Source organism: Nycticebus coucang, chromosome 18 (genome assembly GCF_027406575.1).
Source record: "Nycticebus coucang isolate mNycCou1 chromosome 18, mNycCou1.pri, whole genome shotgun sequence".
Taxonomy (NCBI): Eukaryota; Metazoa; Chordata; class Mammalia; order Primates; family Lorisidae; genus Nycticebus; species Nycticebus coucang.
Window position 1 is genome coordinate 25,770,399 of NC_069797.1, and position 24,198 is coordinate 25,794,596.

At 41.7% G+C, this 24,198-nt stretch overlaps 1 protein-coding gene across 2 annotated transcripts in view; it reads left to right on the top strand.

Moving 5' to 3' along the window:
• Positions 1-24,198, top strand: part of ZZEF1 (zinc finger ZZ-type and EF-hand domain containing 1) — a 149,848-nt gene that overhangs the window by 100,688 nt on the left and 24,962 nt on the right. For both annotated transcript variants that reach the window (XM_053570331.1, XM_053570332.1), the window contains exons 35-42: positions 591-756; positions 1,657-1,919; positions 3,761-3,930; positions 8,730-8,880; positions 9,700-9,839; positions 19,686-19,963; positions 20,629-20,803; positions 21,626-21,758. In XM_053570331.1, the coding sequence (XP_053426306.1) occupies positions 591-756; positions 1,657-1,919; positions 3,761-3,930; positions 8,730-8,880; positions 9,700-9,839; positions 19,686-19,963; positions 20,629-20,803; positions 21,626-21,758 (1,476 nt within the window). The remainder of the gene's footprint in view (positions 1-590; positions 757-1,656; positions 1,920-3,760; positions 3,931-8,729; positions 8,881-9,699; positions 9,840-19,685; positions 19,964-20,628; positions 20,804-21,625; positions 21,759-24,198) is intronic.

Sequence of the window (24,198 nt, forward strand, 5' to 3'; positions counted from 1 at the left end):
CAGAGGGAACAAAAGCGAATTAGTTGAGGAGCATTAAGAAGGATCATTGACAGGGCCTGGAGTCTATACTGGACTTAGTGAGAAAGGGACCAAAACAGCCAGGCTCTGTCATAATAATCATTCTCACTCTCTGGGGTTACAAAGTGTTTTCATCTATGATTCTGGAATATAAAAAGAAGTACAAAAACCTAATTACTCCTCAATGCCTATTAATAGATATATATCAATAGCTGCTTAACATTTGTCAGAGGAGGGGTCACAAGGGATAGCTCACAAACTGAGATGTGGACTTGTTTCCACCAAACAGCAGTCCTGATGAGAATTGGTAATATATTGGATCGGATTGGTGCACTGTAAAAAGGAAGACAATTTACTACACCATTGCCAAGAAATTCTATGCCAAGAATATCATGCATATTCCCAGAATCACCTGGGCCGAGCACTTTGGTCTCCAGAGGATACCTGTGTCCCTCCTTCCTGAGTAGTAAATTAGAAGATGCCTTGATGCTGGGATTGGTTTGAATTTGGAATCTGGTCCTTTTAGGAGCCCTCTACCCCATCCACCTAACACTGCCTTTTTTTTTCCCCAGGCGGAGTAAAGCCTGAGGGCCATGGAGATGACCATGAAATGGTCAACATGGAGTTTACCTGTGACCACTGCCAGGGTTTGATCATAGGCCGGAGGATACATTGCAATGTGTGTTATGACTTTGATCTTTGCTTCGGATGCTATGCAGCAAAGAAATTTTCTTGTGGGTATGTCTCAGATTGACTATAGTCAAGAAGCCTTTTCTTTATGTGTTTCTTTGCTTGAAAGGGGGAATCCTTACTTTTTTTTGTTTTGTTTTGTTTTTTTGAGACAGAGTCTCACTGTGTTGCTCTTGGTAGAGTGCTGTGGCGTCACAACTCACAACAACCTCCAACTCTGGGACTTAAGCGATTCTGTTGCTTCAGCCTCCCAACTAGCTGGTACTACAGGCGCTCGCCACAATGCCTGGCTATTTTTTGGTTGCAGTTGTCATTGTTGTTTAGCAGGCCTAGGCTGGGCTCGAACCCACCAGCGTTGGTGTATGTGGCCGGTGCCCTACTCACTGACCTACAGGTGCTGAGCCCAAAAAAAAGTTTTTAATAAAATAATTTGAACATACCCAAAAATAAAGAGACTGGTATAAGGAACCCCCATATATCCATTATCCAAATTTGGCAGTTAGGAAGATTTTGTTATGCATGCTTAGTTTATTCCTTTGTTTTGTTTTGTTTTTCTTCTTTGTCAAAATGTTTTAAAGTAAATTCTAGACCTTAAGTCATTTCCTTTCTACGTTCTTCATGTCCATCTCTAAAAATCATGGGCATTTTTCCACATCACCAAAATGCTATTACCACACCTTGCAAAATCACAACAAAGAATTCTTACTTAGCCTAGTGTCCATAGACAACCTTCTGGGGGTTGTGAAATGCTGAAATGGTGTGTCCAGTGCTTGTATATGTCCATTTTTCTGGGGAGGGAGCCCATACTTCTCTTTACATCTTCAGTAACCACTGCCTAGGGTTGATTGGTACCCAGTTGTGACTAAGCACATGCTCCCCTGAGGCCCTGTGCTCCTTTTTGAAATCTCACAAAGGCCTGTGAGCCTTAAGTACATCTTGCCTTTGCAGCCATTTACCTACCCACAGCATCAGAGCCCACCCTATGGTGACCATCCGGATCAGCGACCGGCAGAAGCTCATCCAGCCCTACATCCACAACTACTCCTGGCTACTCTTCGCTGCCCTGGCCCTCTATAGTGCCCACCTGGCCAGTGCAGAGGACATGGATGGGGAGAAACTGGACCCCCAAGTCCGTGGCAGTGCTACCACCCTGCGGAGCCAGTGTATGCAGCTCGTCGGGGACTGTCTGATGAAGGCTCACCAGGGCAAAGGTGACTGTCCCCACCTACAGAGACCAAACCGCCCTCAGCCAAAGGAAAAGCCTCAGCTGAAGTAAAATATGAATACTGTGCTTGGCTTAGAGGCAACAAAATCCTATTTTCCATCGAGGGGCTCACCCTGGTGTGGAACTCAATTTTAAGTTTGCAGCTGTATTTGAGACAGATGTTGGCCTTAAAGTGACATTTAATTTCTGTCAAATATTTACATGAAGATGTTAAAAAACATTAATTAACGCTCTTTATGTTTGTGGATAGAATATTTAGTATTTGAATCTACCAAAATTTGCTAAAGGCATCTAAACTTTTTTTAAACCAAGAATGCAAATCTATTTCCACAAAACTGCTTTCTAGATGAGAGCTGTTTAGAAGTAAAATAGTTTAACAAAATTTCTAGATGAGGGCAGCGCCTGTGGCTCAAGGAGTAGGGCGCCGGTCCCATAGGCCGGCGGTGGCGGGTTCAAACCCAGCCCCAGCCAAAAACCACAAAAAAAAAAAAAAAAAATTTCTTGATGAATCTGACTTTACTGAGGAATGCTAGGGCAAAAATAACTTGAATGTTAAAAACCTTGAAGACATTTAAATGTCTCTTTAAGTAATTTAAATGTCTCTTTAAGTAATGGATTCTCTAGTTAACTGACATTAACTGTTAACTGTTAACTGACAGTGTTCAACCTGTGGCCTTTGGGCCACATGCAGATTATTTGAGGACTGTTTTGCTTATCTGTGATATTGGATATCACAAAAAGTATGCACAGGCCTTTATTTTTGACATCAGCTTCTGTTAGTGTTTTCATACGTGTATTTAATGTGTGGCCCAAGACAACTCTTGTTCTTCCAGTGTGTGGCAGAAAAAAATAAAGCTTGGAAAAAAATAAAGGTTGGGGGTGGCGCCTGTGGCTCAGTGAGTAGGGTGCTGGCCCCATATACCGAGGGTGGCGGGTTCAAGCCCAGCCCCGGCCAAACTGCAACCAAAAAATAGCTGGGCGGTGTGGCGGGTGCCTGTAGTCCCAGCTGCTCAGGAGGCTGAGGCAGGAGAATCACTGGAGCCCAAGAGCTAGAGGTTGCTGTGAGTCCTGTGACATCATGGCACTCTACTGAAGGCAATAAAGTGAGACTCTGTCTCTACAAAATAAAAATAAAGGTTGGACACCCATGATATGTATTAGTTTCAGAGTGCTTTTATTATCCACTTGCCAATAGGAATTTAGAAATCTAGTTGTACCAGGTGCATTGGCTCGCACCTGTAATCCAAGCACTCTGGGAGGCAGAGGCGGATGGATTGCTTGAGTTCAGGAGTTCAAGACCAGCCTGAGCAAGAGTGAGACCCTGTCGCTACTAAAAATAGAAAACTAGCCAGGCATTGTGGCTGGTGCCTGAAAGTACAATCCCAGCTACTCGGGAGACTGAGGCAAGAGGATCACTTGAGCCCAAGAGTTTGAGGTTGCTGTGAGCTATGATGACACCACGGCACTTTACCCAAGGCAAGAGTGAGACTCTGTCTCAAAAAAGAAAAAGTTAGGTAATGGACCATAACACTCTGTCTCAAAACTTTCATAGTGACCTACATAATGTTTATGATTTTCCTAAACAAACAATCCTGTTGTATGTTTTGTCTTCTGTTGTTAATAAAGTATAGGTATCCCTTGCTATCCCCATCTGCGATCAGGAGCTGATTCAGACAGGCAGGGATGTGTATATTCAGTACTCTAGGATTTGGTTTGTATAGAACTCTGTCATTTGTTTCTGTATAGTGCCAAAGTATTTATGGCACTTGCTGAAAATAACCTTTGTTATAAGACATCTAACTGTTCTTTTATTTGCTTCTCCTACAGGTCTTAAAGCTCTAGCACTGCTTGGTATATTGCCAGATGGTGAACCCACCCCAGCAAATCAGGACCTGCCAGCCACTGTGCCCACCCGAACATCAGAGGAGCAGCTACAGAAGAAAGCAGTCCATGATGCTGGGACACTGTCAGAGGCAGGCCCCTTTGTACACTGCAATGTAAATAACAATTCCTTACTATGCAGAATCATGGGTTGAACTATAAGAGAGCCACAAAAATGGGGCAGCATAGAGAGAGGTGAAGAGCAGAGACTGGCAGCTAGGTTCAGATCCCTGCTCTGGCAGACCTTGCTTCAGTTTTCTCATCTGTAAAATGGGGATTGTAATAATACCTATAATATGAGGTTGTTGTAAGCAGTTACATATGTGACATACTTTGAGCAAATGTGTGTAAAGTACTTAGAACAGTGTTGTTCATAGTAAGTTCCATGTTATTGTTACCTATTCCCATTACTGCCTCCTGGTGGTTTTTATAAGGCTTGAACAAGATTATGCACCTAGAGAAATTAATTCCTAGCCCTTGATGAACGCTATATGTATAGCTGTTTTTATATCCAGTCAACAAAGAGGTGATACTAAACATTCCTGTTTACCAGGTAGACACAATAATTTACATATAGGTACATAAACAGAAAAGGTTTTCTGGATCCAGGCATAACCTGTGACAGTGACACTAAAGATTGTGTTATGGACCAGCGCAGCATTGCTTCTGTGATGCTTCCTCGAAAAATTGAGTTTATTATGCTGTAAATACCCCCAACTTTGCCTCAGGAGCCGCTGATAATGCCATCCTCTGGCTATGTCAAATTACTGTTTTCAAGGATTTCCCTAATGTAGAAGAATACAAAAACAGAAGGGCTGGCAGAAACATGAAAACTTATAATTATCTTCATAAGCTGGAGAGCCAGCAGAAGACAGGCCGCATACTCATCAACCCTATGTTTGAACTGCTGACATTTTTGACTACAAATCCCCTTATTCAAGCAGCATTTTAACCACCTTTAGATTTTGGTGGAGGCAGAGAGAACATTATCTGGAGAGAGAGGATAAATCAGCAAGCTTCTTCTCTCAGCCCAGGAGTATTTGTATCTTCTCGTGAGCTCAACTGGCCACCCATAAGCCCTGTGCTTCCCCATTTATCTACTCATTTATTTATATCAGAATGGACTTGGGTTTTTTTTTTTTTTTTTAATTGTTGGGGATTCATTGAGGGTATAAAGAACCAGGTTACTTTGATTGTATTTGTTAGGTAAAGTCCCTCTTATAATTATGTCCCGTCCCCAAGAGGTGTGTCATACCAGGACTTGGGTTTTTTGTGGAGGGATTTTATTCAATGGATCAAAATCTGTCACTTTTTATTTTAATTTTGGTGCTCAAATTGTCCCATGTTTGGCCAGTGGAAACTCCTTTAGCTGGCTTTTGTGTCCTTTGGATATGTTGCCATTATTCTATTATCCTTCGAGCAGTTTCTTAATTTTTTTTTTTTTTTTTTAAATTTTAGATTAATTAGGGTACAGATGTTTAGGTCACATAGTTTTCATTTCTAAGGTTAAATTCAAGTTGTAGTTGAGCCCTTCACCCACCGGGGGCGTACTGAACACCCTTGCTTTGTGCACGTTAGGGGAGAACCCACCAGTCGCCCTCTTACTTCTCTCTTCCCCCTCGCTAGACTATATTTGTAGTTTTCTTTACTTCCTTAATTTTTTTTTTTGTTTGTTTCTTTGTTTAGCAGGCCCTGGCCAGGTTCAAACCCGCCACCCCCAGTGCATGGGGCTGGTGGTCTAATACTTCGTTAATTTTTGATACAGAAAGATGTTCAGGCTTGTTTTAGGCGTTCCCTGTCTGGAAACTGGAATGGAACTTTTTCCAAAGAGGTCTTAGGGCATTATTTTTATTCCTGTGCTGTCCTCACCTTTTGGGTGTCCTTCTTACCAACAGCTAGGCACACCAGGGTATCTTCCCTCTGACTCAGTCTATTAGTCCTCTGGCAAAGCCACAATTTGCACCACCATCCCCACAATGGAACCTGAGTGTTGCCACAATGATAACCTTAAGAACCTCATACCACCCAGGCCATGAGTATAGATCACTGTTTCTGAACTCTCACATGCTTCCAGCAAATCCCAGGGCCCTATTAAAGGTATCTACCCTTCCCTTCCTCTAGTGACTAGAGATACTTTTTTTTTTTTTTTTTTTTTTTTTTGTGGTTTTTGGCTGGGGCTGGGTTTTGAACCCGCCACCTCCAGCATATGGGACCGGCGCCCTACTCCTTGAACTACAGGCGCCGCCCAACTAGAGATACTTTTTATTTTAAGCAACTGAGAAACCAGCCTTAATCAGAGGCATCATTCAGAAGATTGTCCGCAGTGGCCTCAGGCCAGTAACAAGGCCCCCTTGGGTGCCAAAGGGTGTAGCCGCGGTAACCTTTTATAGTCCTGTGACAGCAGGAAAGAAGATAAAGACTAAAATTATTTGCCAAAACTTTGGAATTATATTGCCTTCACAGTGTGCCACAAGGCACAGGGCATGGTATCTGAGGTCGTTCCAGAGGGTATAATTTTAAAACGGCAAGTAGCTCAGTACCCTTTTAGGACAGTCTTACCACCATCTTTCTTCTCAGAAAGAAGGTGAGTGTAGGATTGATGTTGAGGTTACAAAATTCAGAGAGAGGAGGATAAGTTAGCTGCCCCTGAGACACAGCAGTGCCTTCTGAAGGTTTGGTGGTGTATAGCACTCCATCTTTGCCTCCAAAGAGTTAAAGTCAAGTTTGGCCTTCCAAGACTCAGAGCTGAGTTACCTCCAACCATGGATAGAAGATTTTCCACATAGCCTAGATTCTACATATAAGCCTGTACAACAACAGGGGAAAGCACCCTGAGGGCCATAGGTGCGTAGGTGATCACTGGGGGACTCTAAGTTCTCAGAAAATTCAGGCTGAAAGCTGTCACCTTGCGATCTGGGCAGCCCACCACTAGACTCCTGGTCACAGAAATGTCTCCCAGTTCCAGTGGAAGCTCCCTTAACAAGTTTGTTTTTTTGTTTGTTTGTTTTGAGGCAGAGTCTCATTTGGCTGCCCTCGGTAGAGTGCTGTGGCACCACAGCTCACAGTTACTTCAAACTCTTGGGCTCAAGCGATTCTCTTGACTCACCGTCCCAAGTAGCTGGGACTACAGGCGCCTGCCACAAGGCCTGGCTATTTGTTTTTAGAGACAAGGCCTCATTCTGGCTGAGGCTGGAATCAAACCCGAGAGCTCAGGCAATCTACTTGCCTCGGCCTCCCAGAGTGCTAAGATTACAGGCCTGAGCCACCACACCCTGCCTCCTTAACTACTTTCATTGCCAGAATGGGTTTCTTTTTTTTTTTTTTTTTTGTAGAGACAGAGTCTCACTTTATGGCCCTCAGTAGAGTGCCGTGGCCTCACACAGCTCACAGCAACCTCCAACTCCTGGGCTTAAGCGATTCTCTTGCCTCAGCCTCCCGAGTAGCTGGGACTACAGGCGCCCGCCACAACACCCGGCTATTTTTTAGTTGCAATTTGGCCGGGGCCAGGTTTGAACCCACCACTGTCGGTATATGGGGCCGGCGCCCTACCGACTGAGCCACAGGTGCCGCCCCAGAATGGGTTTCTTAAAAGGGCATCCAGTATGTGCTTATTCAATTTGTTAAAATAAGGAACAACTAGAAAGAAAGCTAGAACATGGTAAAGAGAGTCTAAGTATGTAGGTTTAGGATGTCTAGTTTTGTTTGATTAAGTGATATCTGTGATTGTTTTTATGAATATTTACCATGTTACCAAAAGCAAATTCTAGAGAGAACTAAGAGAGGAAAAGTACATGGCCCACAACTGTGTCCCACACCCTCTTGAATGCCACTTTCTTTGTCAATAAAATAGTTTCATCTGTGGCAGTGAAAAAAAATACCGTATTTCTAGGATTTAGATTTGATGTATATGTTACATTCATAATATTATTAAAGATATTAGAGATGAAGAATTTTCTAGTTATTCTATAAAGATTTATTTGTTTTTTTATGAAGGGAAAAAAAGTACATAAGTACATCAAAGGTTGTCACCAAGGCATACTAGAAGGAAATTCACAACTTTGTTTTTTTCCCAGAGGAAGAACTTTCCATATCTGAAAGCTGAATATAATGTATTAGAGGTCTGTAATAGAGCTGTTTTTTATGTGACTGCAGGCTGTGACAGAGGGCCATTTTGAAGGTGGAGGGAGGTGAGGCAATGGTTACCATCTTAATTGGAGTATGCATTCATTATAAGAAAAATGCTGGCTCAGTGCCTATAGCTCAAGTGGCTAAGGCACCAGCCACATACACCAGAGCTGGCGGGTTCGAATCCAGCCTGGGCCTGCCAAACAACAATGACAACTACAACCAAAAAATAGCTGTGTGTTGTGGTGGGCGCCTGTAGTCCCAGCTACTTGGGAGGCTGAGGCAAGAGAATCACTTAAGCCCAGGAGTGAGAGGTTGCTGTGAGGTGTGATTCCACAGCACTCTACCCAGGGCTACAGCTTGAGGCTCTGTCTCCAAAAAAAAAAAAAAAGAAAGAAAGAAAAATACCATTTTCTAATGAGATTCAAGTTTTTTGGTCTATGTAGATGGCTTGGCTAATGACAAAAAACAGTTCTGTAATATTAATGGAGTAAATTTCGTTATAAGAAACATTAATTCTTTTACACTTTTTTGCCCTTGTTTGTGGAGTGCCATGGCGTCATAGTTCACAGCAACCTCAAACTCTTGGGCTTAAGTGATTCTTTTGCCTCAGCCTCCCGAGTATCTGGGACTACAGGCGCCTGCCACAATGCCCAGCTATTTTTAGAGACGGGGTCTCACTCTTGCCCAGGCTGGTCTCAAACTCATGAGCTCAGGCAATCCACCTGAGTGCTAGGATTATAGGCGTGAACCACCGCACCTGGCCTACACTTTTTTTTTTTTTTTTTAGGGAAGGGAAGCTGTTTGTGAGGAGGTCAGACCTTTAGATCATAAGCAGAGAAACAAGGCAAATGAAGGCATGTCATTAATGAAGGATCCTTCGTGCCAGACCCAAATTTCAGGTTCGCCTGCAGATGCTAGCCCACAAACAGGACTTCCAGGTAAAGATCTCTTTCATCTTAAAATTCACACATGCAATCCCTGACCATATAATTTGAAATTGATCAGCAACTGAGGGCACCTGGTGTCTCAGTTTCTGTTCAGATGGTGTTAATAAAACTTTGAAAATATCTCTTATTTTATTCCCTTTATTTACAAGTGCTTTCTATGTGCCAAGCACTGTGGGGATGAAACAGGGACTGAATCAGATACATAGCCACATAATTCCTGCTCTCATGGAGCTCACCATCTAGAGGGTTTAAGACAAAAGTGCCAGTAACTGTACTTTGAGGTGGAATGTGATTCTGCCCAGAAGAGAGGTGTAAGTAGGTGTTAACAGCGATTAGTATCTCTCTGGAACAGGTTGTTTCCACACAAGCCTCATGAAGAAGAGATTTAGGGGACCTTGAATGTGCTAGGGTCCTGCAGTGGGGACAGGCATTCAGGCCAGAAAGAACAACTTGAGCAAAGATTCTGAAGTAGAAAAGCCCCAGATGAACACAGAGCAGAAATCCCTCATGGCAGGTGTGTAGGGATGGAGCAGAACTTGGAAGATGAAAAAGGAGAGGTGCTGTGGCGCTCTGCTTCCTAAAAACAATAAATGCAAATGATACAGTATGCCAGAAGATGCCGAGCAAGTGCCCAGGGGAGGGCTCCTGGAGAAGGGCATGGCTGAGCGCAGATATGCTCAGTGATAGATAGGCCTTTGAGGTCCCAGGCTTATTCTGTAGCAGCACAGGGACAGTGCAGGGGCTTACTTGCCTGTTTGAACATGTGAAGAACCAGGCAAAATTTCAAAGTTCGGTGTCTTTACCACTCAGGTGCTGAAGATTCAGAAGTGTCATCTCAGAATCCAACAGAGGAAAAGGCAGTTACTTCAAGCCCTGAGCAAGTGTTTGCTGAGTGTTCCCAGAAGAGGATTTTGGGTTTACTAGCAGCCATGTTACCTCCCTTAAAGTCGGTAAGGGCAATTTCTTTTTAAAAGGGGATAGTATGTGTAGAAAAAAATTGTGGAAAGCTGTATACGGAAACAAACTGTTAGTGGCAGTCATCTCTGTATCCATAAGCATGTGATTATAAGTTATAATTATTTTCTTTTTTGACTCTCTTTATTTTGTAAGTATGTACAGTATGCGTAATGACTTACTATTTTCAATTATTATCATCTTTTTCTACCTTTATATTTTGAAAAGTTTTTAACTCCTAGAAGACTTGAAAGAACAATAGATGAAGATCTTCATCTGGATTTACCAATTGTTAATATTTCGCTTTATCTCTATTTGTATTTTTTTTCCTGAACTTTTTTTATTTTGAGACAGAGTCGTCTTAGTATGTCAACCATGGTAGAGTGCTGTGGCATCACAGCTCACAGCAGCCTCTAACTCTTGGGCTTAAGCTATTCTCTTGCCTCAACCTCACAAGTTGCTGGGACTACAGGCACTTGCCACAATGCCTGGCTATTTTTTTGTTGCAGTTGTCTTTGTTGTTTAGCAGGCCCAGATTGGTTTCAAACCCGCCTGCCTCGGTGGTGTCCTAACCACTGAGCTATGGGTACCAAGCCTTTTTCCTGAACTTTTTTTTTTTTTTTTTTTTGTAGAGACAGAGTCTCACTTTATGGCCCTCAGTAGAGTGCCGTGGCCTCACACAGCTCACAGCAACCTCCAACGCCTGGGCTTCAGCGATTCTCTTGCCTCAGCAAGTAGCTGGGACTACAGGTGCCCGCTACAACGCCCGGCTATTTTTTGGTTGCAGTTTGGCCGGGGCCGGGTTTGAACCCGTCACCCTCCGTATATGGGGCCGGCGCCCTACCGACTGAACCACAGGCGCCGCCCTTTCCTGAACTTTTGAAAATAAGTTGCAATCATCACCAACACTTTGCCCTCAATTCTTCAGCACTTGTCTCCTTAAAGTACATTCTCCTGTACAACCATAGTGTCATTATTGTACTTAAAAAATTTAACCAAAAGGTACTCCACCTAACAAATTCAAATGTTGTGACCTGATTGTCTGTACCCTCACATTAACCTAAAATTAAAAATTTAACATTGATAGAATAATTTTATTTTAATTTAATTTTATATATAAATTTTAATTTAATTTTTTTAAGACAGGGTCTCACTTTGTCACCCTCGGTAGAGTGCCATGGCATGACAGCTCACAGCTACCTCCAACTCTTGGGCTTAGGTGATTCTCTTGCCTCAGCCTCCTGTGTAGCTGGGACTACAGGTGCTCACCACAATGCCCACCTATTTTTTGTTGCAGTTGCCACTGCTGTTTCAACTGGCTGGGGCTGGGGCTGGGTTTGAACCTACCACCTTTGGCATATGAGGCCGGCACCCTACTGACCGAGCCATAGGCACCACCCAATTTTATTTTATTTTATATGTATCCTAAACACAGATCTTGATTATTCCCAAAATGTGCCATATAGCTTTTTTTTTTATTAAATCAGGATCCACTTAAGAATTGCATTGCATTTAGATGTCATGCTGATTTAATCTCCCCTTATCTGTTTCTCTTGCCTTTTTTTTTCTAACATTCATAAAACTGACATCTTTAAATATTTGGACTGTTTAGACATGTCTTTATTATTCTTTCTTGTAATTTTCTGGATTATTCCTGCATGCATACTTTTTCCATACGAACTTTAGTATCATTTTTATCAAGTTAAAGAATGATCCTGTTAGCATTTTGCCAGGGCTAGCACTGAATTCATATATTAATTTAGGAATAGCTGACATCTTTACAACACTTTCCTATTTTTTTTCAGTTAACAGAGAAGAATCAGAGACAGACCTACTAGGCTGCTGAAACAAGATTTCTTAAGTTGGTAGAGCTTTTGAGGAGGGGAGTTGTCTCCAGGACCCAACGTTTGATCTTCAGGTCTCTGGGTCCAAGGACTTTTTTTAGCAGTTTATCTGGACTCAGAGGAATCAATTTTATAAATCAGTCACAATTCAGGGGCATGTGTCTAGCAGGAAAACCATATTCCTGTGTGGTATGTAAACCCACCCAGGAGACTCCACGGTAACTCAGCAGGTTGTCTGGTACACATGGAATTAGAATGAAGAGAATAGGATATTTTGAAGATGCATTTCCATCCAGCTGGATGAAATGGCCTCACCCAGCAGCATTTCTGTCTGGAAGAGATGCATCTCTGAAATCAGCACTCTTGGCTTGGACAGCGCTGTACCATTCTGGTCTTTGCCTCCATCCCCAACCTCGGGAGACTTTAAGCAGGCAGAGGGGTCCACCCACAGACAGATGGCTATGAATCTTTATCTAAAAGTTGTGTTGGTTCACACATTAAATACACAAACACTAATGAAAGCTGATGAACAAAAGAAAGGTCCATGCCTAGTTGTCGTGATATCTGGCACCACAGATAAGCGTTCATAGGGAGGCTGGACACCCCTGGAAGCCTTTCTTCTGTCCCAATAGTCATGACTGATATCTGCCTATTTCCAGTTATTTCAATAATTGCAGTTGGTAAGAGTGGCATGTTCCCACATCTCACTGGGCAGCACCTTGAGAAACTGTCTCTTAGGATAGGGCCCTTCTACAATTGGATATTAGCCTTTTTATGTTGATTTTACCAGTTTCGCTATAAGAATGACCTTTCCCTGACTTGTTCTCAGCTTTGTTGTAACTAACCATTTGTGTTCTGGGCAGTCAGCTCACTTCTCATGAGATAACTGCTCTGTGCCAGTCAGCATCTCCCACACTAGCCCTGCTCCAATACACATTTTCCCCCTGCTTGTTGCCAAATTCTTTTCTTTTTTTCTAATCATTTATGAAGTCTGTATCATATTTCTTACCAAATCATGGTTGTAGGTAAATTTTTGCCTACTTATTTCTACCTATATTTCTTAATAGTGTAACCTTTTTGCCTTTTTTTCACAAACAAAATAAGACCTTTTATTTCTTTACAAAACGAGATGCTTTTGTTTTCCTTATCATATCCCAAGTGTTTGAATTATCTGTAATTTTAGTTCTGCATGGTTTGATTGGTTGATCGGTTGATTGGTTTGGGGTTTGTTACGGTATTGTTTAGATTACCTCTCTTAAATTACTTTCTTCAGAATTTCTGAACCACATTGTAATTAATTATTGATATTTGCTGTTTTGAGACATATTATTTATTGGTTACTATTTCTTCCTCCTGAATTATTTATTTTAATACATTTCTTGTTTTGCTAAAATATTTCCTCAGATCTTTTTTTAGGAAAGGCTACATGGCTCCATTTCTTTATTTTCTCTTCCCCCATGGGAATAGTTGGGGTATAGAATTATAGGGGCATAGGCCTCTTCCTTCAGAAGCCTGTGAATATTGCTACACGATCTTCTGCCTTCTCGAGTTACTTATGAGAAGTCCAGTATTAAGATGACATAAACTGATTTTTTTTGGTCTAAAACTTTTTATCCTTGGAATTCAGACTGTGTCAAAATAAAGGTATGTTCTCCAGATAACAGAAGATTCTCTTATGCATCAAAGCCAGAAAAATTGATGTTGGTACATCGCTTAGTCCCCACTGAAGTTTCACCAGTTGCTCCAAAAATGTCTTTTATAGCAGAAGGATCAGAATTAACATGTAGCATTTTATTGTCACATCTCTTTGGTCTTTTCTAATCTTAAACTCTGTCTTTCTTAACTTTCATGACCTTGACACTTTTGAGGATTACCAGCCAGCTATTTTTTTTAACATGGAAATACTTTTTATTATAGGAGCAATTAATGCTAACACTGAGGAGTGAATGATGTTTTCAACAGTAATCTTTGGCAGTATCTTCTCTTCCCTCCCCAATTCCATATCTTGATTAGGTTTTTCATATGATAGCAGCTTCCTAACCAGTCTTTGCAGTCTCCGGTCCATTTAACACTATGCCATTGGAATAATTTTCTTAAAACACAATTGTGGCTCAGTCGGTAAGGCACCAGCCCCATATACCGAGGGTGGCGGGTTCAAACCCAGCCCCGGCTGAACTGCAACCAAAAAATAGCTGGGCGTTGTGGCGAGCGCCTGTAGTCCCAGCTACTTGGGAGGCTGAGGCAAGAGAATCGCTTAAGTCCAGGAGTTGGAGGTTGCTGTGAGCTGTGTGATGCCATGGCACTCTACCGAGGGCCAGAAGGTGAGACTCTGTCTCTACAAAAAAAAAAAAAAAAACACAATTGTGATGAAGACACTTGTGTGCTTGGAACTGTAGCTGCCTTTCTGTTACCCAGTGCACAGAGGCTACATGGGTCAGTTTGGCATTCCAAGGGCCTTTTCAGTCTGGCCCTTGTCTGCCTTTCCTTCTCTCACTCAACCACTCACCTCTCACTCTACCTAGCCCGAATGAAACACTTACCCCTTGTCTGTTTTCCCCATATCGCCCTTTCTGTATGCTCTTCCATCTGCCTCGAAACATCTTCCTTCTTTTTTTCCACTTATTCAGATCTGACATCATTGTTCTGAGCCAAGGTCAAATGAAACTTTTCCCTGTTTTCTTTCTTTTTTCCAGATCATTATGGGGTACTTATGATATGGTTACATAGTTTATTTTTGTGTAAGGTTAAAGTCTTGTGTTGTAGTTGTGTTCTTCACCCAGGAATTGTTTAATATACCCTGCAGTGTACCTGTTAGGTGGGCATTTACCAATCCCTTAACTCCCCTCATCAATTTGAACTTCGTTGCATTATTCTCACATGTGAGCCTTAGAACGCTCTCTAGTTCCATCTAGGTTATTAAAAAAGATATAAGATCTCCATGTTTTTATGACTGAGTAATATTCCATAGTATACATATACCACAGTTTACTAATTTATTCATGTTTTGAAGGCTACTTGAGTTATTCCCATGACTTGGTGATTGTGAATTGTGCTGCTTTAAACATACCAGTGCAGGTGTCTTTATGATAAAATGTCTTTTTTTTCCTTTGGGTAAATACCCAGTAGTGGGATTACAGGATCAAATGGTAAGTCTAAAATACCCAGTAGTGGGGTTACAGGATCAAATGGTAAGTCTACTCTTAGTTCTTTAAGGAATCTCTATACTATTTTCCAGAGGTTGTACTATACCAGCAGTATATGAGTGTCCTTTTCTCTCGACAATCTCCAGGATCTATTGCTTTGGAATCTTATGATGGGATCCTTTCTAACTGGGGTTAGGTGTTATCTCCATGTGATTTTGATTTTCATTTCTCTGATAACTAGAGGCGATGAGCAGTTTTTCATGTTTGTTGGCCATTAGTCGGTCATCATAGGAAAAGTATCTGTACATGTTTCTTGCCCATTTTTTTTTTTTTAGTTTTAGATTAATGTGAGGGTACAATTAGGTCACAATTCTTGTCCAGTTTGTAATGGAGTTGTTTGATCTTTTCTTGTTGATTTGCTTGAGTTCTTTGTAGGTTTTGGTTATCAGCCTATTGTTTGATGGGTAGCATGCAAGTACTTCTCCCATTCTAAAGGTTGTCTTTTTTGCTTTGTTGATTATGTACTTAGCTGTGCAGAAACTTTTTAACTTGATCAGGTCCCATTTATTTGTTTGTTGTTGTTATGATTGCCAGTGGTGTCTTCTTCATAAACTCTTTCCCTAGGCTGATATCATTAAGAGTTTTTCCATACTTTCTTCCAGAATTGTTATTATTATTATTTTTTTAGACAGAGTCTCACTTTGTTGCCCCCAGTAGAATGCTATAGTATCATAGCTCACAGCAACCTCCAACTCTTGGGCTTAAGCGGTTCTCTTGCCTCAGCCTCCCAAGTAGCTGGGACCACAGGTGCCTGCCACAACGCCCAGCTATTTTTTTTATTGTTGTTGTTGTAGTTGTCATTGTTGTTTTGGCAGTCCTGGGCTGGATTCGAACCCACCAGCTCTGATGTATGTGGCTGGCACCTTAGCTGCTTGAGCTATAGGTGCCGAGCCTGGTCTGTTGTTTTTTGTTTTTGTTTTTGTTTTGAGACAGAGTCTTATGTCACCCTCAGTAGAGTGCTGTGGGGTCACAGCTTACAAGCCCAAGAGTTGGGCTTAAGCAATTATCTTGCCTCAGCCTCCCAAATAGCTGGGACTACAGGCACCTGCCACAACACCTGGCTATATTTTTGTTGCAATTGTCATTGTTGTTTTAGCAGGCCTAGGCCAGGTTTGAACCTGCCAGCCTCCATGTATGTGGCCAGTGCCCTACCCACTGAGCTACAGGCACCACCACTCAGGCTAATCTTGAACTCCTAAGTTCAAGCGGTCCACCTGTCTCAGCCTCCCAGAGTATTGACATTACAGGCATGAGCCACTGAATCTGGCCCTCTTCCAGGATTTTTATAGTTCCTTGTTTTAGGCTTAAATCTTTTATCCATCATGAGTTAATTTCTATCAGTGGTAAGAGGTATGGGTCCTGTTTCAATTTTTTACCTGTGGCTAACCAGTTATTTTGTAGACTGTCCTCTTTGAGTTTGTTTAAGGTTTCTTCATGATTAGACTCGGGTTTTGCATCTTGGGCAGGAATATGCAAAAGAGCTGGTGCTGCCTTCTCACTGTAGCCCATCAGGAACACAGTTTTGACTTATTTCATTACTGACCTTCTTCACTTTGGTCACTTAAGTCAGTGGTTCTCAACCTTCCTGATGCCGCAGCCCTTTAATACAGCTCCTGTGGGTCGCGACCTACGGGTTGAGAGCCACTGACGTAAGTGATGTCAGCCAGCCCTCTCCATTGTAACCTTTTCTTCTGTGTAAACAAGGAAATATTTAGTAGGGAAAGTCTTTGAAACTATGTAAATATCCTGCTTCTACTCAGACTATTAATTTATTCATTTATTTAGCATCAGTTATCATCTTTTGTTCTAATTACTTATTATGATCTTTAAATTGTCCTGTATTTGGCCAGTGGGAGCCCATTCAGGCTGACTTCCATGTTCTTTTGACATATTCTGTTTTTTGAACATCTTATTACAGGAGGTACAAGTGTTTTAGGTACTTCTTGAATTCTCCCTTCCTTAGCCCTGGAATCAGCCATTTCTCTAAGGTGGCCTGGGTTCATTTGGTAGAGAATAAATAGTATTTAGCAATCAAGGTTTAAGCCCTGGATAGGTTCATTGCTAATAGGGTGTATGTGTGTGCACATGTCTATGTGTACTCTATCATAATTTCTTTCTAATTGTAGAACAGTGGTTCTCAAGCTAACTATTTGGCAATGCCCAGAAACATTTTTGGTTGTCACAACTTGGGAGAGGCCTGGGATGCTGCTAAACATCTTAAAATGTACAGCCCCCACCCCACCCACCCACACACACACACACACACACACACACACACATGCACGCACAGACAAGAATTATCAGACCCAAATATCAATAGCACTAAGGTTAAGAAACCCTAATTTGGAGAAGAAAAAATAAATTATGAATTCATGAATCCCTCTAATTTACAACTAAAACCACAGGGGTTATCGTAGTTTTCTCCTTTTTTGTATTTGTAACTCGTGTCTTGAACAGATCCCATTAGCCTTCCTATTATTACTTGATCAGTTTCCCATCTCTGCTGCTACTCTTCTTCCCAGAGTCTCCTGTTCTCACTGTTTGGACTCCGGCCACCCACACTGGGCCTGCCCCCTGGATATCTCTCACCATACCTATCTCTCCGTGTCAGGTCAGGTTGCCCCCTTGCTTTGAGGCTACCCTCACCCACAGCAGGCTGCTACTCAGTGGCAACACTCTCCTTATGCTGCTTGAACTCTGATCTCCATGGCGAGCCGAACCCCTGCACAGATGCCCTCCCCTTTCCACTTGGGCCCCGACACCTGTGTCAGGCTGACCTTCGTCACTGATGCCTCCTCACCCCTCTCCCAGGCATGAATGCCTTTCTCACCTTACCTGTGCTCTCGCACCCTGCCAGCCCCACCTCCCCCAAGGGAGGATGTCTTCTTGAAAATCATTTGTCATTTCTGAGAACTTTTTGTTCTTTGATTGCCTTATTTTCATATTATAGATGTAGTGCCCTCTTGAATCACACTGAGGGTAACAACTCAAACATTGTAAAAGTTTTCTTCAGTTTTGTATATTTTTTTTCCAATGGGAAATAACAGGTAGTATTAAGCATAGAAATGTATGTACTAGTCTGTTTATCTAAATGGTGTTTATCGGCTTGGCGCCCGTAGCACAGTGGTTTCGATGCCAGCCACATACCCCAAAGGTGACGGGTTCGAACCCAGCCTGGGCCAGCTAACCAACAATGACAACTGCAACAAAAAATAGCCAGGCGTTGTGGCAGGCACCTGTAGTCCCAACTACTTGGGAGGCTGAGGCAAGAGAATCACTTGAGCCCAAGAGTTTGAGGTTGCTATGAGATGTGATGCCACAGCACTCTACCAAGGGTGACATAGTGAGACTCTTTTGTCTCAAAGTAAATAAATAAATAAGTGGTGTTTATCACAAGTAAGCTGTAGGACAAACTAAGTTGCAGGGTAGTATTTAAAGAAAGAAAAATAGGCCAGGCACAGGGCTCACACCAATACTTCGGGAAACTGAGGTGGGAGGATCACTTAAGGCTAAGAGTTCGAGACAAGCCTGGGCAGTATAGTGAGCTTTCATCTCTACAAAAATAATTATTTTTTTAACTAACCATGTATGCATGTCCTGTACTCCCAGCTACTTGGGAGGCTAAGATGGAAGAATTGCTTGGGCTCAGGAGTTGGAGGCTACAGTGAGCTATGATTGTGCCACTGCACTTCAGTCTGGATGACAGAGTGAGACCATGTCTTAAAAAAAAAAAAATGAAAATAAAGAGTAATAACTATTTAAAATTCATTATATATATATAAATATACATAGAAAAGGATTGAAAAATTGTTCATCAAACTTTTTTTTTTTTTTTTGAGACTGAGTCTCAATTTGTTGCCCCCTGGTAGAGTGCTGTGGCATCATAGCTCACAGCAAGCTCAGACTCTTGGGCTCAAGCGATTCTCTTGACTCACCCTCCCAAGTAGCTGGGACTATAGGCACCTACCACAATGCCCGGCTATTTTTAAAGACAGGGTCTCACTCTAGCTCAGGCTGTTCTTGAACCTATGAGCTCAGGCAATCCACCCACCTCGGCCTCCCAGAGTGCTGGGATTACAGGTGTGAGCCACCAGGCCTGGCCTTGTTCATCAAACTTTTAACAGTTATCTCCTAGGGGTATTATAGGGAGTTTTAACTTTATTTCTGAATTATTTGAATTATTTTATAATGAACATATCAGGAGGTAGGCAGGACCAAATATTTTATTTTCAGGGTAAAGGAATATTAGAAGTAGGATTATAAGGTGATACCTAAGAATGTTTATGAGGTCAGACAATTAAGTTTGTAAATTTGTCCTAGAAAAAGTGCTACATATGGCATTGCTGAATAGGATTACAGTCAAGGGGAGTACTTCAAAGGTGACCATAGTGGTATTTAGCAATAAGGTATATGAGATTTTTTTCTAGAGAAAGTTCACAAACATAATTTTCAGACCTTAGACAACAACAGTTCTGACAGCCATTCCCAAGAAAAAGTTCCAGAATTGCTTTGAAGGGTGGACTGGGTGCTAGGATTGGTGCATGGCTTCTGAGGAGTACTTCAGAGATGTACCTCAGCAGGGAGGTATGTAGCACTTTTTCTAGGAGGAGTTCACAAAATTAATTGTCAGACCTAGTATTTTATAAGTAATTGTGCATAAGATATTTATGAAAGCTACTGCATAATTCCTTTGGCACTCAGAAATTGTAAATAAGACACAAGGGGATGGAGTGTTTAGCTGGTATGATTACATGGATTTTGTACTGAACTGAATTTTTTCCCCCTCTCTTGCCAGGGTCCCACAGTCCCCCTGATAGACCTGGAGCATGTCCTCCCACTGATGTTTCAGGTCGTCATCTCAAACGCAGGCCACCTGAATGAGACCTACCACCTCACCCTGGGTCTTCTGGGCCAGTTAATCCTTCGTCTTTTACCAGCAGAGGTAGATGGCGCAGTGATCAAGATCCTCTCAGCCAAGCACAACCTGTTTGCTGCAGGGGACAGTTCCATTGTGCCAGATGGCTGGAAGACCACTCACCTGCTCTTTAGCCTGGGAGCTGTGTGTCTGGACAGGTAGCCTTGGTTCTCACTCCCCCATCCACTTCCACTGTACCCTACATTGGTCTTCATTTCTTTATGTCAAAGGCCTGGCTATTGATTAATCTGAGTATGTTCCAGTGCTGTTGTCTGAGAACATTCTACGAGAATAGAGCTGGGTTGATTAGCTGCTGTGTCAACCCATGTTAAAGCAGAGGAGCAGGCTGAACACTGTCAGCTGACTTAGGTCTCTACTGATATACATTCTGGTTTGTTTTATTCTGAGAGCAGTTAAGTGTAGGCCTTGGGGTTGAAGAAAATAAATCTTTTCTTCATAAAACATGAGAAATTGAGAAAACAGAAACAAAGGAAAAGAAAAACACCCTGTCTTGACCCATATTAATACATCTGGTGTTATTTTATTATGTTTCCTTCTAAGCTTTGTGTGTGTGTGAATGTGCATGTGCACACATGCATTGGGTGACTTTATTAGAGATTTTTGAAAACATAATTGTAGATTGAATATGTAAGTATCATCTCAGTTTCGTTCGTTTGTTGCTCACTGTTTCATGAAAAGCATCATTGTAGTTGTTTTTATGCTAATGAGCGAATGGCTTTCTGTACATCTCTGGGTCTGCCTGGAGTGCAGCGAGCTCTGTACCCTGTCCCTAACTGCCCCTAATGGAGTTTTTGCCTTCCAGCCGGGTGGGCTTGGACTGGGCATGCTCCATGGCAGAGATACTGCGGTCACTCAACAGTTCCCCACTGTGGCGTGATGTCATTGCCACCTTCACAGACCACTGTATCAAGCAGCTGCCTTTCCAGCTGAAGCACACCAACATCTTCACCCTGCTCGTGCTGGTCGGCTTCCCCCAGGTACGCGCTCTGTAGGCCCAGCCACCCCTTCTGATCTCCGTCATGCTGGTCACAGTTTCTGTGGCATATGTTTTTTTTCCTTCAGTTGTGTGACTTGATTTCACAGTATTGGTATATTTTCAAGATTATGGGATGTTTTGATCAACTTGCATTGTAACAGTTTAGCCATTTTGCTTCATTTCATTACCCAACTAGTTGGCTTTGAATAATATGCGTATGTGACTATAATATATTAAATTACAAAGAACGTCAAAGAATAATCGTTTTTCACTTTGGCAGTCATCTTGATCTTATTTCCAATTTCATGTCTCTCAACTGATTAGAACAAAGGGGACTATAAAAACATGGCCCCAGCTCTGCACCTCAAGTGGTTAAGGCGCCAACCACATACACTAGAGGTGGCAGGTTCAAGCCCAGGCCTGGCCTGCCAAACAACAATGACAACTACAACCAAAAAATAGCTGGGTGTTGTGGCGGGCACCTGTGATCTCAGCTACTTGGGAGGCTGAGGCAAGAGAATCGCTTAAGCCCAGGAGTTGGAGGTTGCTGTGAGCTGTGATGTCACAGTACTCTACTCAGGGTAACAGCTTGAGGCTCTGTCTCCAAAAAAAAATAAAATAAAATAAAAATGGCCTCATCCAGCAAGGACTTAAACCAATTTTGTTCAAGGCCTATGCTAGGCCCTTTGACCCTAGAGATGAGAAAAACCCTTTTCTTGATAGCTGGTTGAATTTAGAGGCCCAAGTAAAAGGGGCTGGGCTTATACTCTTTCCTGCCTCAATGTGCTATTGAGCTGCCTTTTCTGTCACTGCCATGTTCCAGGTCCTGTGTGTGGGAACCCGCTATGTTTATATGGATAATGCCAATGAGCCCCATAACGTGATCATCTTGAAACACTTTACTGAGAAGAACAGGGCAGTGATCGTTGATGTCAAATCTCGGAAAAGGAAAACAGGTCCCAATAATTATTTTTTCTAAGAATGACAGATAATTGTCTTAGTTCTTCTATACCTTAAAAATCAATAAAGATACCTTGATTCTTGTCTGGCATGTGATATTTAAAAACACAGACTTCTTTTTCCTCATCTCTGAAATGATGTGATTGAATTGGGATAATTTTGAAGACCTCTTTCCATGCTGTTATTTTGTGTTATGGCTCTGTGTTGTTTGGTTAACCAGATATTTACGAATATTTTTGAATATTTAATTTCTCTATTTGCTGGTGCCATTTGTTTTCTGATGTGTAATTTAAACATTATGAAGTCAGACGGCTACATGTAGTCACCCAGCTACACTTAAAATAATTGTATTACAGGCACCTGTAATCCTAGCACTCTAGGAGGTGTAGGCAGGAAAATCCCTTGAATTCAGGAGTTTAAGACCAGCCTGAGCAAGAGTGAGACCCTGTCTCTACTAAAATAAGAAAAACTAGTCAGACATTGTGGCAGGTGCCTGTAGTCATAGCTACTCAGGAGGCTGAGGCAGGAGGATTGCTTGAACCCAGGAGTTTGAAGTTGCTATGAGGTAGGCTGACACCATGGCACCCTAGCCTGGACAACAGAGTGAGACTCTTTTTCAAAACAAATAAATAAATAAATAAAATAACTGTATTGGCATTCATATAACTTTCCATTTTGTTTCATTGATAGGAACACTGTGAAAGTATTACATTTTCTGGAGTATCTAACAATTATGTTCCCAGTTCTGCTCCTAAAGCAATCTGCTGTCTCACTCAGCTTCAGCATTAGGCAGTATCTGTGCTATTTTGTATATAAGTATGAGGTAAATGTCTAGGTTATTTTATTTTATTTTATTTTGCATATAAACATCTAGTTGTTCCAGGACTGTTGTTGTATACGCCATCATTTCTGCATTGAATTGTCTTGCCACCTTTTTAAAAAATTGACATCTTATATGAGTCTATTTATGGATTCTGTTGTGTTCCTTTAATATATGTATATGTATTTATTTTAATAATACACTGTTTTGGTGGTACCTGTAGCTCAGTGGGTAGGGTGCCGGCCACATACACCAAGGCTGGCAAGTTCGAACCCTGCCCAGGCCTGCTAAAACAACAACAACAACAACAAAAATAGCCAGGTGTTTTGGTGGGCGCCTGTAGTCCAGGCTACTTGGGAGGCTGAGGCAAGAGAATCGCTTACACCCAAGAGTTTGAGGTTGCTGTAAGCTGTGATGACATGGCACTCTACCAGGACAACAGTTTGAGACTGTCTCAAAAAAGAAAAAAATAATAGTAATAATCGCTGTTTGACCATTGTAGATTTATACTAAATTGTTTTGTCTCTTCTAGTTCCTTTACCTTTCTGCATAAATTTTAGAATCCACTTGGGAGATTCTATGAAAGAGTCAGCTGGAATTGTGATTGGCATTGCTTTGAATCTATAGATTAATTTGGGGAGAACTGAAAAAGATGCTCCTCAACTTACAGTTGGGTTCCATCCTCATCAGTCAAACCCATTGTAAAGTCGAAAGTCATTAAGTTGAACCATCATTAAATTGAGGACTGTCTATATTGAGTCTTTTGATCTGTGAGCATGTTACATACATTTCTTCATTTATTTAGGGAATAAATTTATGTTTCATAAAATTTAGATCTTTAATTTCTTTCAGCCTGGCATAGGGTATTAACTGCCTTCTTTCTTTCCTAACTTTGGTAATATGTGTCTTCTCTTTTTTTGTTTCCTAGACAGTCTTGCCAGAAATTTACCAATTTATTTAGTCTTTTCAAAGGACCAGCTTTGGTTTCATTGATTTTTCTTTATTCTGTTTTTTAAATTTCATTGATTTCTATCCTGGTCTACATTAATATACTTATTTCTGCTCACTTTGGGTTTAATTTGCTTTTCTTGCTTTTTTGGTTTCTTAAAATAGAAATCATCATTGATTTGAGACTTTTCCTCTTTGCCAATAGAAGAATTTTAATGGTATGAATTGCCTTGTGAGTATAACTTAGCTGCATTGTACACTTTTTGATATGATATATGATTTTCATTTAAGTTGGAATATTTTCTAATTTATATTGTGATTTCTCTTTGCTCTCTGGAGTATTTAAAGGTTTGATATATATGGGTGGCACCCGTAGCTCAGTGGGTAGGATGCCAGCCACATACAGGCAGGCTGGCAGCTTTGAACCCGGCCTGGGCCAGCTAAAGAGCAATGACAACTGCAACAAAAAAGTAGCTGGGCGTTGTGGCGGGCACCTATAGTCCCAGCTACTTGTGGGGGTAAGGCAAGAGAATTGCTAAGCCCAAGAGTTTGAGGTTGCTGTGAGCTGTGACGCCGTGGCACTCTACCAAGGGTGACATAGTGAAAATCTGTCTCAAAAAAAAGAAAAAAAGTTTGATATAGAATTTCTAAATATGCAGAGGATATTC